Here is a 22,047-nt window from a genome sequence, read left to right as displayed (position 1 = left end):
TCAGATGGGTGGTATTAGGTAAAGTATCATTCTGATGAATGCCAGGACCCATGTTTTGCTAGTTTGAAGTTTGCAGAATAATAAGATGATATTTGACTTATCACTTGAGCCTTGTCAATATTTTATGCTCCCTTGTTGAAAGACTTGCAGTCAGAAATTCAAGGAACTGCAAATCACTGATGTAACAGCGTGAATATTGTTTGAAATGAATATGCAGTAGTGGAGGGCCTCTTTCAGCGATCGTTAGGCTACGTCTTCTCCTGGTAGCATAGTAAAGTTAAATTTATTCCAAAGCTGACAACAAAAGTGCCAATGCAAAGTTTTCATTGAAAGCAAAGGTTGTCCCACAATATGTATAAACATTTCTATAATTCGATCACTGGCAAGTGTGTACATGGCATGAGTTGCAAAAGCAAGACATCCATCATCACTGTGGCAGCCAATAACCTGGTGGGAGAAAATGTAATGATGCAATAAAAGGGTATCTTACCCCCCACCTCAATGTGTTGAGTTGAGGCGTCTGTCAGTGCTTTTGAAACAACTCAGAGATTTGTTGGAGCCAGAAACGATGCCCAGAAGTGAGACTAATCTGTTCGGATGTGGATCAGTACTTCAGAAGGCCAGATGTTGGGAGTGTAAATTGTGCGTATGTTGATACTATTACAAACCCCATCAGCACACATGCATATTTGGTCAGAAATACACAAAAATTCCCACAATTCTGGGAAGACACTAAATTAGCTTTACTTAAAAAATACGCTTCATGCCATTACCCATGTAAAACTTAAATAATTGTGTAGCTTGGAGTCCATGTGTACATCTGTCTGATGGTCTTCCTTATTCAATTTCTTGTCTACATGTACAAGACATTTCTTGTAGTATACATTGTTTTCTACAGCGTTACATCTTTAACTCATTTTCCATCTGGTTTGCCTAAGTGGGAAGATTTGTGTATCATATTTCCACTGTAGTTAAAAAAATGCTATTTAAGATTCTCTGATGTCTAATGAATCTTATTATGTTTGGTTAGCCCCATGATTTTTTTAAAAAAAAGACTTTTGCAGAACTGTTGATGTTGGCAAATTAAGTTATAAATTATCGATCGCCATTGTGAATATTTAAACAGTGATAGGAATCTCAGGAATAGAGAGAGGCTCACCTTTTGTAGCCTGATTGTGCATATCCAATTTTGTCTTCATTGTTTTTGTCTTTAGTTTCAGCATTAAATTGATTGTTGAGTTTTGTGCTTATGTTAAAAACAGGTAAAACGCTACATTCCTCACTCATCATAGACCCTCAGGGTTTGTGTACAAAAAGCAGTCAAGGGCCAAAAAAAAAAAGAAAAAGAAAGAAGTTGAAAGAAACTTTTCCAAGACTGTGCAACTTCTTGTAAATACCATAATTGCTATGAGTAGTATCATCATGCTGAGTGCCTTTACGTGTGCCAAGTGAAGTTCCAGTTACACCCAGAGATGTGTGTGTATGTGTGTGTGTTTTAGTTGGCAATAGAGCACTACCCTCAAACACAGTCAGTCACACCAGGGCCAATTGGTAACAGTTGTAGCCAGGCCTCCCTGCACTGCAACAAGAGATACCACAGGAGGGGTGACTTAAAAAACCCTTTCTCTGTTCTTTACCCTTTCTCTGTATCCTCAGGAGAAATCATCTCCTGAATAAGCACAACAAAATTAGACCCACTGACTTAGATTGTGTTTAAATTGGTCACAGGAAACAAGCATTTTCTCTGTGTGGTATGCCCTCTCCTGGAATGAGTCCTAAAATAACACAAAGTTAATACAGCGCATCCTGGAGCCACCATGGGGTGTAACTGTTTATCCAAGTGCCTCCACTGCACACACACAAAAACCAAAGCGTTACAGATCCTTGGGCAGATATAGATCTGTGATGTGGAAGTGAAATTGTTCAAATTTTGATTAATCCCCGCACTTCATCATCTTTGCTGTCTGATTTGCTTTAAAATGAATACATGCATACACTAACAATGACACTGCATTGTTCTAGATCTAGGTTCTCTCTCACTGTCAATACAGAAACATACATATAGAAATGCCTGTTATATGTCTATTAAAATCAGTCTTTAAAACTGTGTGATGTCCATGCTTTCGTGTAATATTTTTCTTGTTCACTTTGTTGCTATTGTGCCTTTATTGGTCTGGATAAAGAACTGTAACACAACTTTCCAGTTCCTTATTAACATTGGATCTGGATTGTTGCTTCTTAAGTTGAATCTGACAGTCCACTAATTGCTCAGTGAGATTGGTTCTCAACACACTGAGTTTTAATTAAATAACTGGGCTAATGGGAGAGGGCGTTCTCCTGCAAGGGAATACAGCTCATATGAAAATCTGTGCAGATCAGGGAGTTTTGGCAAACCCCCTTGTGTTATTATTAAGATCATGGCTTTATAGTGGTATAAATGTCTGCTAACGATCATTTCCACTGCAATATAATGCTTTAAAGTTCAAAACTCAGTCTTTAACATCCTTCCAAAGATATTAGAGGATTCATGGAAGGCTGTTCATCTAATCTCAAGGAGGCTTCTCCTGGAAACTCAGCCAGAAGAGGCATTGTATGGTTGTGCTTGAAAAAATACTCTACAGACGTGTTAGTAGTTTTCTCTGTAGTAAAAATAGTAAAACTAAATATATAAATAACATTCGATTGCTAGTTGAGACAGCAGCTAGAGGGTTTGGGCTACATAAGATACCTCTGACTGGATGATGATGATGATGAGCTACCAGTCCTGGTAACTGGTAATTTACATCCATCTGTCCATCGTGCCAGATGATCCTGACAGAAAAGATGGAGGAAACAGACCTGAAACTGACCCCAAATGGCAGTGGCCATAAGATGATTTTGTTTTTTTCGTTTGTTGTTGTTTTTATTTTAAGATTCAAGCTCTAGAACGCACTTGAAGTGGTGTTGAGATAACTCAGGAAAAAGCAGAATAAAGTGACATCATGTGAAAGCAACATCTGTCTCCTATTGGTGTATGTGTGTGTGTTTCAGAGGTCTCATTCTGCTTTTAAATAGGGCCAGGTTTATGCCCATTGTTTTTGTGTTTTTCTTTTTTATGTAAGTGTGAAAAATGTCATGTGTGTCAGCGATAAACTTCTGTCTTTTTTTTTCCCTCACACTTTGCACCGCTGTTCTCTGTAACTCTGAAGCCTTGCTAGTTTTCTCACCCAATGAACACAGCAGAGAGAGAGAGAGCAGTGCAATAGGTTACTGCAAACCGCTATTTTGCTGTGTTTGGGGGGGGAAAATCTGCTAAAGAGTCATGACAAGTGGTAAAATCTAGCAACAAAGCTGCTTACTTAGTAACGCTGAGCTGAAGTATTTTGATCACTGTCATGAGCAAGAAGGATGTCAGGACAGGCTGATATAGTACACATTTAACCTTAACACACAAAACAAGGAAACGACAACAACAAAAAAACCTACCCTAACCAGTATACAAACAGTTAGATTTTGTGGTACAGAGCTCTGTATTATAGCAGGTGTAACCAAAAATTTCTGGGACTTGGTCCATAAAGTTAAAAACCTCATCTGGTTTAAAGTTATTTTGACTGTTTTCTAAAGGAAAATTGTTCCAAGGAAACGCACATGGATTGCCTGGTTCTGTATGAGCTGTAAAACTGGCTGCTACTTAAAACTTCTTGTTATGAAAGTAACTGTTCACTAGTTTTTGTTTATGTTTGCTTTGAAAATATTACAAATCGTGAGCTGTTCCTTTGCCTTTCTGTACTTTTCTCTTTGCACCATTTAGTACCAGTTAACCCAGGTTTTAACCTCCTAGGACCTGGCGTCCGCATATGTGGACATCACATTTTGGGTTGTCTAGACCAAAATACTAAATATTGCTCTGCAAGGGCCTGATATCCACTTACGAGGACATTATACTGCCACTGTTCTATCGAAATTTAAAGTGAATGTCCTCATATGTGCGTCCGATTTTTCTCAGAAACAAAAATCAGGTAAAAAAAACAAAAAGAACAAAAATGTAATTCTTTGTTTTTACATTCATCAGGTCCCAATCAGCCCAAATAGCAAAGAGAAATTAAAAATGCATGCCATGAGAGAGTTAATGTCTTAGGAGGTTAATTTGTACAAAGAACTTTCTGGAACTGGGCAGGTTCTTTTAGATGTTTTCTAGGAAAGCCTTATCTGGACTTTGTTTTTAATGAAATTAACCAGTGATTTACACCTTGTTGTAAAACCTCTGTTTTTACATTCATTGTTAGTCTTCATTGTAGACTTTGAGAGTGATACAATGGCTCCTTAAGAGTGTTCTTGAAAGTTATAAGGTTGTTTTTCTTAACAATGGAAATAATTCTGTCATCATCCACTTTAGACTTCAGTGGTCTTTCAGGCCTTTTGGTGTTGCTGAGCTGGTCAATGCATTTGTTCTTTTGAAGAATGTCCCATGTTGGCTAACCTAAAGCTCTCGCCATCTCTCTGACACGTTCATTTTTGGTTTTCAACCTAAAGATGACCTCTCTTGCTTGCATAGACATCTCTTTTGACCTCATATTGAAAGCTTCAGTGAACAGTAACTGGATACAAGTACATATCTTTCATCTGCTTATTTGCTCATGAAATGACAAGAGAGCAGGCTTAACCTCACTGCAACACAGTCACTGTTTTTCATTGCTTTTGAACCTCTGAAAATGAGAAACTATGTATAAACATGTCTGTAATTAATTTCTAAACAGTTAATTCAGTACTTTGGTTAGAGACACTGAATTGAATCTGAATGTCTCTAGTTCAATCTTTTCTTGGTTGTTTCATTTAAAAACTATTGTAGTGGATTATAGAGGCCCCGCTGTATATATTTCTATACGAGGAAACTAAAGTATGTTCTTAATATACTGCAGTGTCTTTAAAGATTACTTTAAAAATAAGACAAAAAAACAAACAAATCAGAAATCCCATTCTAATTCAGCTACAAATATTAAAAAACAAAGTATGTGTTCAATAAGAGCGCTTGTCTTTTGCATAATTGAGGTGAAATAAGCGTATAGCAATGCATCCTAAAAAATGACAAACAGGAGAAATTTGTGTACACACATGCCATGCTTTTCCACGCTGTGGTTTTAGAGGTTTATTCAGTGTGATAGCACTTTAAATAAATAAACTCTGCCTGAAACAGGGGCTTCTTTGTGGTATAGCTGATCTGCGCCAGCACCTGTCACACAGATAAGTCACAATGGGAAACTGAGAATTATGGTGTTAGAAACTTGATTTGATAATAGGGTGAACTGAAGGACTACGCATGTGAAAAGGCAGTATATTGTAGTGCAGCCATTCTTAGTGCAAACGTTAATTGAGCGTTTCATTGCAACTATAGTTAAAAATTATGTCCTAGAATGGATGGAAATTCATCAATGAAATGGGATGTTATTGCTGGGCCAGAACTGAATTAAGAAACTTGGCACCAGCGACTGAAAACATCCATGACTAGTTGGAGTGGCATGCAGCACGAATGGTTCAGTGTCTACACCCCTTCTCTGCCTGTAAAGGAAATATTTCTTCCTTCTAAATTGTTGCCTGATGCTTAGATGGTGATGTGGAAGTCTCGAGGGACACTGTACATACGGCAATCTCACGTCTCCCATCTGCTTGTCCTTGCCCCTTAACATTCTGGCCCTTCAAACTTACTTGCTTTTCTTTCCTTCCTCTAATTATTTTTGCAACTTAATTATTTGGTATCAGCCAAAAGGCAAACTGTCTTGTCAAATGGCAATGACTCTAGCTGGGGAAACAAGGCAGTTTCATTTGAGTTGAAGACATTTGTGCTCACAAAGATAAATGCTGCAGACAGCCCCGGGCCCTCATTGGTGGGAAGTCGGTCATGTTGCCCAGTTTTTGAAGAACAGAAGAAGCTTGGATCATATCAACTGAGTACTACTTTGCCATACCGTAGCGATACATTGTTGTTCCCCTTCTGAAGAACACTGCCTGTAAACTTGGCACTAGTTTGTAGATGAGTTTAGCTTCCCATTCCTGTTTAGTTTGTAGATGTCTGAGTGAATAAGTATACAAGGGACTAAATCAATGCCATCTTTCACCATTATTACTTTTTAATTTGGAAATCTTTCAGCAGCCGTCCGTTCCCATTTCACATATACACAAAAGAAAAAGGAGAAATACAACAAACCATCAGAAAGAAACTACATCATCACATGAACATTATAGATTGCTTTATCTCTAAAGTTTGTTCCTTTGACATCAATATTTCATCCTGTCACTGACACATTAACATTATCCATTTTGTAAATTTCACTCTACATTGTTCCTCATAGTCTTGTCATGTGAGTCAGTTGCTCCTTAACATATATTTCACTCGCCGTTTTCAGCCATTCATGTTGTTTTCGTGGGTCCGGTTTGTACCATCTCTTTGTGATGGCTTTTTAGCTGCCTGTTTTTGTTGCTGCACCAGATCTCTGGAGATGACATGTCAACACGGTGGCTTGCTCTAACAAATCACACAGGCTTCCATCTGGATGACCTTCAAGTCAGGAACTCCTACTGAAAGACCTTAGCCACAGCGCCAAACACACACACACAAAAGGAACACACTCTCTTTCTTTGGATCCTAAGGCATAGTCCCAGAAGCCTCAGCTTACGTCTTCAAAACTCATGAGAAATAAGGATCTGATTAAATCCAGGAAGGAGTGAAACCGTTTGAAAGGGCAAGGAGTGCTTTCATATGACCTACTTCCTCTGCCACAACTTATGTCTGTTGGCAGGTTCTGTCTTTTTGTTTGCCGGTCAGGTGTCATGTAATGCAGAACTTGTCTGTCCATCATTGAGAGTCATTTTTATTATAGATGGTTACCTTTGGGGGGGGGGCAATTCCAAATCCCCAAAAAGTTGGGATGCTGTGTAGATTGTAAATAAAAATAGAAATGCCGTGATTTGCAAATCTCATTCACTCATATTTTATTCACAATAGAAGATAGAAAACACATGAGGTGTTTAAACCAAAACAAATGTTCACTTTTAATTTTAAAAAAAATAACTCATCTTAAATTTGATGCCAGCAACACATCATAAAAACGTTGGGACAGCACCATGTTTACCACTGCGTAGCATCTCCAGTTTTAGTTGAGAACTGTTGCACATTTGGAGAAAGTGATATTGTCCCATTCTTGTCTGATATATAAGATTTTAATTGTAGTTCTGTGCAATTAAACAGTTCTGTGTCATCCATACTTCTACTTTATTATGAGCCTACTGTTTTCAGTTGATGGAAGCTCTGGATTGGAGGCAGGCCAATTCAGTAACCGGACTTTTCTACTATGGAGCTACGCCATCAGAGATGCAGGCTTTTTAAATGAGCACTCATCATAACAGGCTGAACGGTTCCTCTCTTCTTTAGTCCAGAGGATGCAGTGTCCATGTTTTCAAATTTCAATTCTTCTGACTAGTCGATTTTAAGTGACCTTTGGTCCACAGAAGAAGACAATGTTCACATGTGGCTTCTTCTTTGCATGTTAGAGCTTTAACCTTAGATCAGCGGTCCCCAACCCTTGCTCTTTTGGTCGCGAAAGATGAAGCGTTATGCAGATATTGTTCCATAATGTGTTGATGCAGTTCTTTGCAGATTAGTGAACCTCTGGCTCTCTTTACTTCTTAGACAATCACGCTCTGTAAGATGCTATTTTTTTACCCAATTGTAAAGAAAATTACTCAAAATAGCAGATAGACAGTTTTTGCAAAACCTGTATTTGTTTTTTTTCTTCTTTTTACTTTTTATGTATTTTTCTCTATAATATATTATGTTGTCTGTGTGTCAGTGACTAGATTAATACAAAATAAAATCTAAATCTACTAGTGCACATGACCTGACCTGAGCAATTAGCTTGACTGACTTTTCCCCCCCTTTTTTTGTCTTTTTTTGTCTCTTAGAAATTATTGACGACCTTGCACATCTTGTGGACACGACAGATAACAGGATTCGTAATGAAACACGAAGGGTGAAGCTGGTGGAGACGAAGTCGGCCTCTTGCGGTGAGCATTCCTGTTCCCTTCACATGCAAAGCACTTTGTCATGTCTTTGTCTTTTATGCCATGGAGCACAGAAGACCACATAGATCTGTTCATTTAATTAAATATTATAATACAATCTTTAATAGCATAAATCCTTGCCATAAAATATCTGTTGCAGGTTTTTCCCATGCATTTAGCTGTTATAAAGAAAGATAATTGCTTCTGTGGCAGCTATGCACAAAAAGTGCATTTTGCAAGCTAAGCTTCTTGTGATCTTTTGGCATTACAAAGCTATCTTCACCATTAAGCCATTTCAGCAGCGTTGGTGTTACTGCTGCTTTTTCCTTATTTTCCAGAATAGTGTTTAATGGAGCTGAAAAACAATGATGCTGATGGCAATAAGCCCTCTCAGTACAGAGCATGTTGTGAATGAATGGTGGGTGGACTGGTTTTGTCTGTCACGCCTGCTAACAGTGTCCTGGCTTTAAGGGTCTCTCATGCAAGTCCTTTGAGGAATCATCAAATATCCACTGAGGGTTGGCCGTGTCATCAGCCACTGTTGTCTCAACTTCACATTTACAGAGTTGACCTCTTTCCTTAGAAGTTTTGTGAATGTATGACCCTTCTTTAGCATTATCACTGATCTGCTTTGGTTTGTGTAACTTTTGTTTTATTGTGTACAAAAAGACTGCTTCACTCTTTTCAGAGGGTCCCGCTTTTCAGAGGGAAACAGCTGCCACGAGATGTGTGTTAACTGGCTCTAAAGCCAACCTATGGAATGTGGCAGTGAGTGTGAGTGAGGCTGGCTCAGTAGGCCCTGTGAAATGCCAGACCGCATTGCTATGGCAAAGACTGCATTGTTGTGCACGGAGACCTCACAGCCAGGAACAGAGCAGGCAATAGGAAGGTCAGCCCCCCAAATGCTTCATTCTGTTGGTCTTGTCCCCATGGTGCCTGAGCGTGAGTTTGTTTGAAGATCCCAGAGCTTAGATTGTGTTAGAATCAGGACTCTTTTTCTCTTTTTGTTGAACGTTTTTTTGCTAAGTCCCTCGATCTTCACAGGCAGAAGAGTATTCCTGGGCTGCTTGTGCATTTGTTTGTGTGTCCATTCATGTTTATGATCACCTGCAAGTTTGTATGGAGCAAATACATATACATTCGCTTCCTAGTACTGGATTGGAGCCCCTTTTGCATTTAAAGCTTCCTTAATTTTTTGGGTGTAGATTCAACAAGGTGCTGGAAAGATTTTTCTCAGATTTTGGTCCATATTTACATGATACCATTACAAAGTTCCTGCAGATTTGTCAGGAGCACATTCATGACTTGAATATTCCATTTCATCACATCACAAAGGATCTCTACTGGATTTAGATATGGTGACTGTGGAGGCCCTCCTAGTGCAGTGAGCTAAGTGGCCCATCCAGTTGCTTTCATGCTGTTTATGCCAAATTCTGACAATACCATCTGAACATTGCAGCAGAAATCGAGACTCCACCAGACAATATTTTTCCAATATAGTGTTGTCTAATTTTGGGATCCAGTACAAATTATTGCCTCAGTTTCTTGCAATTAGTTTCAGGACTGGCACTGGTGTGCTCTTCTGCTGCTGTTGGCCATCTGCTTCAAGGTTTAATGCATTTTGCAATCAGAGTCGCTTTTTTGCATACTTTTAGAGTGATGATTTGAGCTACTGTTGCTCTCCTATCTGCTTGAAGCAGTCTAGCCAATATTCTCTGACCTCTGGCATCAACAAGGCCTTTTCAACCAGAGAACTGTCACTCACTGGATAGGATTTGTTTTTCAGACCCTTCTCTGTAAACCCTAGCCATCCATGAAAATCTCAGTAGATCGTGAGTTTCTGAAATATTCAGACCAGCCCATCTGGCACCAATAACTATGCCACATTAAATCATCTTTGTTCCCCATTCTGATGCTCAGTTTGATCTTCAGCAGGTCGTCGTGACCATGTTTACATGCCTAAATGCATTGAGTTAATACTATTGGATTGGCTGAATATTTACATTAATGAGCAGTTGATCAGATGAAACAGGTGAACCTAGTGCATGTTTGCATTTTGCAAGTGTGCAAGTGCACAATTTATTGCAACAGTATTTAAAGGTATTTCTTATGTCTACCTGTGTGCGTGCGTGTGCGTGTGTGTGTGTGTGTGTGTGCATGCATTTGTATGTTTCTGATTTGTTTTGACAAATGGAAAATTACCCTGTGGTCTTTTTCACTCTCACCTCTGTTCAATCTTTCTTTCTTTTTTTTTCAATCCTTTCTGTCATCCCCCGTTTGTCTTTTCATGTTTGACACTCGTCTTTGTGTCAAGCACAGAAAGAACTGAAAGTACTACATGCCACAAATTGTTTGGAGGGCTTTCCTTCTTTCTTCATGGCAGTGTGTTTGTAATTCCTCAGCTTTAAGGCTTTATTTATTTTTAAGACCACCTTTCATCCAAAACCGGTGTTTGGTGTTATGTCTTAGCTGAGTCCTTGTAAAGTTAGGAACGTCTGGCTGGAACAGCCAAACGCATACTTAACCTCCTAGGACCTGGCGTCCACATATGTGGACATCACATTTTGGGTTGTCTAGACCAAAATACTTAATTTATCTCTACAAGGGCCTGATATCCACTTACGAGGACATTATACTGCCACTGTTCTATCGAAGTTTAAAACGAATGTCCTCAAATGTGGATCTCATTTTTCTCAGAAACAAAAATTAGGTAAAGAAAAAAAATCTGCTAATTCTTTGTTTTTAAATTCATCAGGTCCCAATCAGCCCAAATAGGAAAGAAAAAATAGAAATGCATGCAATGAAAGAGTTCGGGTCTTAGGAGGTTAACGTAGCATAATGGAAATTACGGTAGTTTTGAAGATAGGGGCATAGCAAATTTTTGTGCATACATGCAAACATACAAAACAAAACAAAAAACACTATACCAAAAAATTTAGCTGAACGTTTGAAAAGGGCCCACATATTGCTAAACCATGGTTCCTGGAACACACTGTGCATAACTAGTGCCCTGTAGTGTTGAGAAATATCCATTTTGCTGAAACATATTAGATTCCTGCACAGAGCAGGCTTCAATCCACCCAAGATTCAGATTGTTTTGACTGCATTTATAAATTTTCTTCATTCAAAATTTCAGTTGCACCTCAGATGTTAAGTTTCTATTTCATCATTAGTACCTTGAGGCTGGTGTCTTGATTCCAATAACATGAAAAAACAACCCCAAACAGGAAGCAAGAGTTTTCAAGAGTCCTTCAATAAACATGTGAGAAGTTTGCATTATTCTAGCAAAAAAGGTGGAGTTGCAGTTTGTTTTTTGGGCTTTTTATTTTTTATTTTTACGGAATACAGCTCATAGGTTTTCCTGAATATGTGTGGCAGATTAGTCTAAATGATGCCAGAAATGCCATTACTGAAAATGTAAGTTAGAGCACATCAAATCAGATAACATCAACTTGAATAACCCTCCCAACAGAGCTTATCTTAAATTTGTAGAGGACCTTTGCGGGAACCCCCTGAATCCCACAGGTGGTTTGCATCAGACGTTGGTTTATGACGGACAGAATTTGACTCTCTTTTGAGAAGAGCGTGTTTGCTTAACATTGTCTATAATTGCAAGTTAGGAGTTACCAAGAAAAACACAAAGTGTGGGAGATAAATATAACATTAAAACTGTTTTTTGATATTTTATGGCAGGTTTTGTTCCTCTTAACGCCCCAACATGATATACTGTTGGCAGACAGAGATCCCAGTTAAATATGTGTTATATAGCTGATGAAAGACTTGCTTTAAATTACTGTATACATCCTGTTAATGATGTTTCCACATCAGAGGTTTTTCTCAGTAAGTGGCAAGTTCAAGTAAATTTGCCTCAAGATATCTGTAAATATTTGAAACCATTTTCATATTTCATATTTGACAGGGGTGTAGGGAGCACAGTTTCCTCCTTGGTCATGTGTTCAGACCACAAGATTACACTGCAATGCATGCAGCTTCATCTGCCAGCTAAGCAGTGCACCAATTAATCTCAGATATATCACATAAATGTATATTTTAGATACACCCTTAAAAATAAATTGCATTTTTAAATGTTGTAAAACATATAAACACTATCAAAAATGAATGCTAGCATGCATTTAAAACAGACGTTTGTGGCACTCTTAATGAGCATTGTATTGTATACTCTGATTTATGAGGTCCCCTGATTTTCCACTTGCGTCACCAAGAAGTTAACATTTTCACATAACTGCCTCAAAATTTGGTGCACTTTAATTTCCATTAATTCTTCCTCAAGTATGAATCTTAAGTCTGGCAGTTCTATAAGCTCTCCTAGAACCATGATACGGTTCTATAAACTTTATAGAAATATTACTGTCCTTAAAATAAATGTAAGAAGTTTGGCAATTATCATGGTTTTAAAGATATATATTTTCCAATGTATTTGTTCAAAGCAGTCACCTCAAGTTGCTTAAAGTCTTTACAGAGTAATACAAATCTGGAAAATATATATAATGTATAACTTCTGTAGGGTTTCCAATTTTCTCCTTAAAGAAGTGCACACGACATATGATTTACAGATGGATAAAGATTTCCGTATGCTGTAGTAGACGAAAATGCAGCCACATTTTAGTTGGACACCATATGTTTTAATATATATGTCAGGAAACTTTTCAACATATTTCTAAAGCCACAATTAATTAAAAATATGTGTCTTTAGTTGTGTTTTTAAAAAATAGGTTCATGTTTATCTTGTTAGCATAAAATTTATCTTTTCTCCTTTGTTTTGTCTTTTTTGTGTACAAAGGCAGGGGAATGACCAGACCAGTTTATGGGCCATCTCTTTCACTCTTTCTCTCACCAATTATTGGTATTCTCTGCAAGTTGTCTTACTGATGTCTGGAAATTGCTAAGATGGGTTGAACCCAGACCAAGCCCTCCGAAACTTCTGGGTGGTCAGTCTATCAGCAGACACCAACTATCTCCCTCAGCATCAATGTGACAGCAGAGCCCTAATCTATTTGGGAAGTTAACGCCATTATTGTCATTAGCCTCTAGAGGCCCTCTGAGGGTCAGAGTAGGTTATTTAGTTACTGAGGCAGACAGCGATGGTCCAAGGGGAAGGGTGAGGGGCATTGTGGATGCCTAATGTGGCTTCATGACTGGCGGCTACGTGACGATAGAAAGTTAGAAAGAACAAGCGAGAGTCTTGCTTCACAGTAACATGTGTGTGTTGCACGGCTTATTACTGTTGTTGCTATGCGGTGTCAAATGGAGTTGCTGACAGATGTTGGACTAGACTGAATGAAATTCTGATGTCTGAATCTAATATAGACCAGGCCTATCATTTACACCTAAACAAAGATGATTGCTGCGAATTTATGTGTGTATTTGCTTAAAGCTTGAAGCTTTTAAAGAGTCATCACAAGTATTTGAGCATGTGTGTCTGGTTTGACTATTTTATTATGCTCACATGTGTAAGTTATCAAGAGGAGAGGGCCTGACTAAACCAGTGATGGCTCTTAGCATGAATATCCTGTGAATCTATGTAGGAACACATTCCTTTTGTATACAATAAAAAAAAAAAAGCGCTATGCTCAAAGAATTCCCCATATGTAAATAAGGTGACAACTGCCTATAAGTAGTAAAACAAAGGAGAAGGATGACAAGAACGATGCAATAAGATAATGGGGTATAAAGACATCTGGACATGGTACAGGCATGTCTCATATATCCCGGCAAAGAAACCAGCATCAGCCTTGCATTTCATCAAACCACCACTACCACCGCAAGCAATTTGTTCAGCATGGCTTATATCTCACTCTGTCTCTCTCCCCGTGGGAAAGACAACCAATTAAGCCACAGAGGGGAATGCAGAAAGCAAGAGCCAAAGAATGAGAGAAATGCAAACCGAAAGTGAAAGGGCTGGGGATAATACCAGCCGCATGCTAAATAACAATGGACAACTTAAGTCAGTGGGGCCACGTATTGACAGCCCTCAGACCAGCTAGATGTGCAGTTGTTTTAAATCTTCATTCCTGTGTCACTGTAGAAGAAGTGGGAATGGTGTGGGAATCTGACTTTGGCAAAACTTTTCCAAATTTTAAATGTGTGCCATGGTTTGTGGTCTGATATATACATATACAGAATGAAAGACCAGCATATCCTAAAGGCAATCAAATCCTCATAATGTACTCTAAACCACACACCATCACTTCTCTCTTACTCTCGCTAACACTCCAGTTGAATTCCATTCAGGTTTATTTATATAGCACCAAATCACAACAACAGCCACCTGGAGATACTTTATACTGTAAGGCCTTACCGGGAACTCTGTGGACTGCCTTCTCTCATTCCTGATTATCAAAATGAATTGTTAAATTTAAACAGTAACCAGGGCAAGCAGTTACCATCATCCCCTGGATTAAAACACACCTCTCGTGCAAACCACAATAGCCATATTTCAAGTGTCATATTTGATAGATTTTAGAAATTCACACTCCATGCTGATTCTATTCTGAATTTGTTATTCACTTAAATAAGGAGTTAAGTTAATATTTTAGTGTTCAAAGTATATTTGCAGTGTATCAGCATATATATAAAATATAATTATTCAGAAATGTCTCAGATTTCTGAATCATTTTGGAAACAGAGCCCTTAAATCTGGCTGACATAACTGAAACAACTAGTTCAAAGTTGAAAAATGTTTCTATTTCATTGCTCTCTGTGCTGGACACCGCTTTTAATATGCCACAAATAACAGATTACCAGCATATACTGACCCGGCAAGTTTCAGTCAGGCTTTTATAATTTGCAAATTTTAGTTAACACTGAATAAAGTTCAACTTTTATCATCTCATTCTCTAGGTGGCAGTGTCAAAATTAACAAACTGGTATATGGAAAAAGGAATTTGAGCTGGACTACTTTAGTTATGTTAATTGATGCAGTAAATACTCTACAATACACAAGTATTTATGGCAGTGGTTAAAAAGATAGATCCATTTATCCACCAAAATTAGTTAAAATATTCCTAAAGCCTTTACTGTGATTCTGTTTTACTTAGAGGATAAAATATCTACCTGTAGTGGATTTTACATGTTATTTTTTTCTTTTCCTTTCTCTAGGGCGGTGGCTTTAATAATAATAATAAAAAAAAATGTAAATTTTTTTGAGGTCCCGAGGGCAAAACACTTTGATGAAGTGTGAGTGAGCTTTTGCTCATTTTTTTCTCTGCTGCCATAGTATCAGAGAAAAACAATGATTACCCTCTTGAAACAGAATCAGAAACACATGCCTATCACAGTGTGCGATCTATGGCAATAAAGCTTTTGTGGCCATTGAACGCATGTAAATTGCATTAAGTCATCAAGAGAAGAATGGTTATATGCTACAAGGGCATACGCACTTGGGACTTGTGTTAGATCAAGGACTTTGAAAATTAGTAGTGAGGTATGTAGGCTTCTTACCTCTTCCAAGTGTATTCCCTTGTGTCTGATGAATTCCCCTCCTTCCCTCTGGGTCTGTCTCAAATCAGGTTTGGAGTTTCTCAGCTGCTTGACATTTGACTTTTTAACTTTAAAATTTAAATTATAAATATATATATATATATTGTTTCAAGCTGAAAAGGTTTTATCACCAAGGGTTATAGCAACAAAACATGAAGTAAGAAAATTCAGCATAAATTATCATAGCAAATGAGTTTGGAAAGTTGTGTAACTGTATCTGAGCAGCAGTGATTTTTTTTTATTTAGCCTTGCTAGACTGGATGGGTGGTGGTTGTTGACTATGATGAAGTCTCATTGCTTTTTAAATAAATGTACAGCAGTTCATGATTAACACAGACAAAATAAACTTCTGGAGCAGGTGTCCAGTGCTTAACACCCTAAAAAATTAATGCTTACACTGTAACTCATTTTGGTTATTTGGCAACAGAGTGACACATACTGACGTCTATAATTAGTTGGATAAAGACACGGTGTTTGTAGTTTTGTCTCTGGACACGACCACAGTGGATTTTAAATCCAACAATCAATATATGATTGAAGTGCAGACTTTCAGCTTTAATTCATAAGGTTTCACAAAACTTTTACATTACAGACATTTTTATACACAGTTTCCCAATTTCAAAGACTCCAAACTGGACAATTGACTGGCAAGCAGTTTTGTGGCAAGATGAGGTCTGTTTATTTGTTGTTTCATGACAGATGAAGCAGACATTAATATCTAAAGTTTATATTTAATAGTTTTTATAGGTAATTTTAAATGTGAGCCCCAAATGTCAGCGAATGAGGCCAACATTAGGCTGAAAAGGAAAAAAAAAAACTTAATAGAAGGACATCAATAATTTTACAAGTCACCAAATCAACAGCCAGCGAGTTCACTGAAGAGCTCAGCAACACCAAAAGCACAGAAAGTGATCATCTTGATCAGATGAAACCAAGATTAAGTTGTACTGAAGAGAATGGAGCATGGAGAAGGAAAAGAATTGCTCATGATCCAAAGCATATAACATCATTTGTTAAACAAGGTGGACGCAGTGTCATGGCATGGGCATGTACTGCTGCCAGTGGAACGGGGCCACTAGTGTTTATTGATGATGTGACTGCTGGTGGAAGGAGCCGGATCAATTCTGAAGTGTGTAGGGCTACACTCTGATTCAGCCAAATCCTGCAAAACTGATCACACAGCCCTTCACAGTCCAAATGGATGATATTCCAAAGCATACTGCAGAAGCAACCCAAGTTTGTCAAGGCAAAAAAAAATTATATTATTCAAGTAAATCACCTGATCTCTGGCCATTATAGCATGTTATAGATTAAGTGATTTCCATGTGATTGCATTCTGTTCTTATTCACACAGCAACCTGTCTTCTTCGGAAGTGTTTTCCCACTGTGTTAGGGGAGAAAAAGCATCCAGATTTTCATTTTTGTGTGTGTGTGAAATTACTTAATGAACCTTGAAGTCTGATGTCCTTTTCCCTCCAATTGTTCTAACATGTCTTTTTTTCCCTCCTTCCTTCTGCTCAGGGATGCTGGTAGTTATCGTACTACTTCTTATAGCCATTATAGTGATTGCTGCGTGGCCTGTGTGATGAAGACAGCAGTGATCATGGACCCGTGTCGGACAGCAACAATGAAAGTCTGGAGCAGAATTTAATCAGCACTGACATCAAACAGACAGACCCTCATTTAAGCAGATTTATCATACTTGTTCTTCACATTAAGACACAGGTCATTTTGGGCTATCTAATAAAGGAGAAGTGGGGAAAAAAAAGACTTTAACCCCACAGACAAATGCTTTTATTCAGTATGTCATTCTTGGGTTTAAGGGTATATGTAACCTTTCAAAAGACATTTACTTTCTTTTTTTGTGGGTGTAAATTGTTTAATAGATATTCAAATGTCTTACTAATAAATTAGTAAATCATCAAACTCTTAAATTATTTGGAGATTTGTAAGCATTTTGAAAAAGGTTTATTTTACTGCCTGAACTGTGGGAATGTTGACCTAACAGTAGGACCTCCCGCAGGCAACGGGGGCTTTTCTTTCATAAGCCTGTCTGTGGTTGGGCTGAGGTTTGCACTGGATACAGTAATTCCGCAAGCTTTGCAATATTCACACTCACTTATATTTACCCATTTATTACTGTAGCAGCTGTAATGTTATCATTTTGTTTGGATTTTGTAATGTTTATAGAATAGCTCATAGCCAAAACAAACAGCTCAGCTGTGTTACTAACATGGCTCTTTTCCTTCCCTGTAAATCAATTCAGCTTGTAATTTCTAATAAATGACATTTCCATTTTATAGTGCCTGGACTCCTGTCTGCGTTTACGCTCACGCCTCACTCTGAAGTGTTTTGTAACATGATCTTTAGGTAGTGTGGACCTTTGGCAAAGTTTTAACACACTAGTACTACTTTAATTCATTCCATTGCGTATTTTTTCCCCTACTACATTTATAATGATACTGCAACCAGTTAACAGGGATAAACTGAATACATTAAATTCTGTAGACTTACAATTTAAAAAAAAAAAAAAAAAAAAAAAAAAAAAGCAACAGAGGCAAATGATTTTTCAATGTAACAAGAGTTTATTTATTCTGCAAATCTGAATTTAGTTCTACCAGGTTGGTGTGTTCAGTAGTTATTATTTCCTTCTTTTAATAACAACGATCTAAATAACCACAAACAAGTAAAAAAAAAAAAAAAAGACAATAAAATCCACAATGTCTTGTGTCATTAAATATATTCATATATAATAACCATAATATATTAGTAGGCATTGTAAAACATTGCAAAAGACTTTGCAATGGTGAAAACAACATTTACAATTCATAGTATGAACACAAAGCAATGCTTTGACGTGTATGTGTATAGCGTTTCATCTGGAAGCTTGTCAAACCATTGCTCAGGAGACGGATGTCAAAGTTGCAGCTAGAAGCTATGGAGACCAGAGTCGTGTCATTTTGGATTACACTGTGCCAAATAAAAATAGTTAAAAAAAAAAAAAAAGAACTTGACACATAACATTGTTGGTTTAACAATGAAATGCAGCACCGTGCAAAAATTTTGTGTATATGTCAGAATATTGTGATTATCAGTTTTGGAGAATTCAAGAAGCCGCCATCATGTAGCAGCATGTTGGGTATCAATAACAAATATTAAACTGATTGAACAATAAAAAAAAATGTCAATATTGACTAGTACAGTCATTTTTTGTATCACAGTTCAATATGCTCAATTTGTCATCATCTAGGATTTTTACTATAAGTAAAATTACAAAATTGAGGGTGTTTCCAAGATACTGGTATCAAATCTTTATCTCCTTTTTATGAAAGTTTGAAAGTTTCTTGTCTATCCCTCTTTACACTCACTTGAGCGTTAGAAATTAAATGTAACTTTTGTGAGACAACAATCACCCATTTAACATGATGTTTTATTGTCTCACAAACATAGTGCTCACGGTGTTGTGATTTGGCCTCAAAAGATAAAAAGTTCATGATAAATCAAATACACTTTGGGCTTTTTACAAACCTGAGCATTTTTATCCATGCATTCCTTGGAGAAATCCAAACTGAACTGCACACAAACAAAGTGGTTTGAATCAAGCAGCGACAAGTTATTGTAATGCACCCCATTTGTCCCTTTGCAAGTATTGACATGAAGAGAATTAACATGGCAGGCATTTTCTTACTGATTCGTTTCTTTTACTGAGCGTACAGTCGTGCATTGTGTTTGCAAAAGAGTGTGCCCTGTAAATGGGTTTATATGCAATCCCACCATACTGCAGGAAGTACTACAGACGAATACAAGCTGTGAGGTGGATTCTAAAAGTAAATTTAGGTAAGCGTGTTGAGCACTTTCTTAAGGCGCAATAAGCTTCAGTTTTTCATCACTATAGGGATTATTTTCTCTGCCACGTAAGGTAAGAAATTTATTGTTTCATTGTATCCACTCTGTGCTTTCTACAACCTGAATATCTTTCAGATCATCTTTTCAGATTTAGTGTTAGTAACAGGCAGGGGGTCAGTTGCAACATCTTTCTCCCTTTGTCCTACTCATACCCATTGTAGAAGATTTTGACATACTGTGGCGAGCTTTCCATAAATTGGTTTAAAAGAACACATCTCTGCAGAGGTAAATCATATAAATATTTGCATTGTTGCACTTGCGTCATACTATTTGTCTTTGTCAGTATCCTCTGAGAACATGCAGTACCAGCAGCTGCAGTGCTGCACTTTCACCCGCACAATTTTAACATTGCATCCATTTTACACAACAACAGACATTGGGTAACTTTCACAGTTCTGATCATTTGTGGCAGAGCAAGCATTGCTGATGAAAGGAAAAAACAAACAAACAAGATTTCACATCCCAAATGCCCTTTGGGGTTGCGTTAGGCAGGGCTTTCGGCATAAAACCGAATCAAACCTCCAAAGCTCCCCACTGCGGTGACGCCTCATGACAGGAAGGAAGCGGTTGAGGGTAGTTTCTTATTAATGTCTATTAGGAACAACTCAGGATTTTATGAACATTTTTGTAAAGAGGTTATCAATAAAATGTAGCTGGCTTCTTATTCCCAAGTCACTTGTTAAAGCTTCTATTTTTTTGTGAGACAAAGTATATCACAGTTACTGTAACTACTAAAGGTAAAATCAGTGATTTAAATGTTTTTTTCCCTCAGAAATTTAACATTAGTACAGTACCACAAGCAGCACTATTTAGTGAACATTACAATCTCACATGCAGGTTTAGGCAAATGCTTAACTGTGAAATTTGAGGGGCACTGGTTGAAGTAACAAGGATGCTCAGGATTGATTAGATTGAAAATAAAAGTCAATACTGTCATAGATTCTTTTCTGTCACTTGCATGTTGTAGAACTGTAAAAGTCCTGACAGATGAAAATGTAAGACATGCAATTTAGTGTTGCTTGAATTGCATAATATAACTAAATTCAGACAGGAAAGGAATGGCAAGTCTTTCACAGCTAAATGTATGCATTTCTGTGGCTTAGAAACAATAGCATTTATGGCACAAATCTCAATAAAGGAACTACATATCACTGCCTCAATTGCCACTCAACAGTGAAATCTTTTGTTGAAACAAGCTCACTTCTTAGCGAATAATACAATTTTCCAAGACAACATGCAGAGGCAAAGTTGCAGCGGTAGGTAAGTGGCTTTCTGTCATTTTTGCAACAGCGGAAAATGTCCATAAAATTCAAACATAAAATATAAGGATTTCATATTGGGATAATGAGAACAAAACAAATAATGATATATACTGGTAATAGGTGCAAATCCACAAGAGAAAGGAATCTCAAAGTAAAATAAACCAAATCTGCCAGGTGAGCTCCTTCAACAAAAGTTCGACTGAAAAAAACATATCATCCTAAATAATTCTCTTCATGCTTCTACACAAAAAAGCAGCGACATAAACAGTCTCTTTTCTGTCCATGGTCCTCTGTCTGTCACTCTTCCATTCTTTTTATTTATTTATTTATTTATTTATTAATATTTGCCAGCTCAGCTTTTTTTCTTGAAATCATCTCCCTCTTCAGAATCGTCTCCGTCTCATCCTGCTTATGGCTTCTTGCACTTGCCTTTCTTCTCGCGCTGCTGGAACTTCCTGAGCCTGCGTGCCCATGTGTCCCTCCACTGGATAACCAGGCTACCTTTATCTGCCACTACTCCACCCTGGCCAGGGGAGTCCTCATCATTTCCCAGCAGCAAGTACTTCTTCCCAGGCTTGATCTTTGGACACTTGCAGGCCACGTCTTTGGCACGGACCCACAGAAACTGGTCCCCACGGCGGATGCGGCTCTCTCCCTGCTTGTAGACGGAGATGATGTTGACAGTAAATTTCCACCACTCACCGGATTTGTCCGCTTTCAGGATGTGCACTTGGACAGCTGCAAAGAAAAGTTGGGAAGCAAAAGACGTGACACATGATTTCCTTTTACTGGATTCAACAAACATGCAAAAGCGTGTGACTGGTAAAGTTTAGTTTCTCTGTAAGGCTAAAAGTCTGCAGCAGAGTTGTGTGAGGTTGTAACTGGGCACGCTAGTTTTTGAGGCTATATACTATAATTGAGTATATCATTTTCATCACAGACACAAGCATGTAGATACCACATTCGGTTGCATCTTTGCTACTGCGATTTTTCTCAGGTGTGTTTGGATAGACTAAAAGTTATTTTAACACTTTTACAGTTACATACATATATCAAGTTTATGCATTCAAATACATTTAATTTGACATTTTACAAGAGGTAGTCTGTTTTTAAGGTGACTGCATGCTAAGTGGCCACACTGAATTAAGCTAATACTAGCCTAAAGGTAGCTTCAGGTAAGCAGTTGGGTATAAAAATCTGCATTTCAAACTTAACTAAATATGCTGTGTCATTGCCACAGTTTTTGCATTTGTAACAAAGCAAGCCAGTTACGAATTTGTTGTAAATGGTAGTGAGTTATGATGATTTTTCAAGTATATAAAGATCTCTGCCTTCAGAGATCGGG

At 37.7% G+C, this 22,047-nt stretch overlaps 2 protein-coding genes across 2 annotated transcripts in view; one reads left to right on the top strand and one right to left on the bottom strand.

Moving 5' to 3' along the window:
- The window catches only part of stx8 (syntaxin 8), a 44,858-nt gene extending 27,019 nt beyond the window's left edge, over nt 1-17,839 (top strand). Inside the window, exons 7-8 of the mRNA XM_084930979.1 lie at nt 7,936-8,037; nt 17,056-17,839. Of these exons, the coding sequence (XP_084787105.1) occupies nt 7,936-8,037; nt 17,056-17,120 (167 nt within the window). The 3' untranslated portion in view covers nt 17,121-17,839. The remainder of the gene's footprint in view (nt 1-7,935; nt 8,038-17,055) is intronic.
- Nucleotides 17,840-18,096: 257 nt separating this feature from the next.
- ntn1a (netrin 1a) overlaps nt 18,097-22,047 on the bottom strand; it is a 58,095-nt gene continuing 54,144 nt past the window's right edge. The window contains exon 7 of the mRNA XM_084930978.1: nt 18,097-21,440. Coding sequence (XP_084787104.1) covers nt 21,112-21,440 — 329 coding nt within the window. The 3' untranslated portion in view covers nt 18,097-21,111. The remainder of the gene's footprint in view (nt 21,441-22,047) is intronic.

The sequence above is a fragment of the Perissodus microlepis genome, chromosome 6, assembly GCF_051167445.1.
Source record: "Perissodus microlepis isolate ML-2025 ecotype Zambia chromosome 6, ASM5116744v1, whole genome shotgun sequence".
NCBI lineage: Eukaryota > Metazoa > Chordata > Actinopteri > Cichliformes > Cichlidae > Perissodus > Perissodus microlepis.
This window is presented reverse-complemented; position numbering and strand designations above follow the sequence as displayed.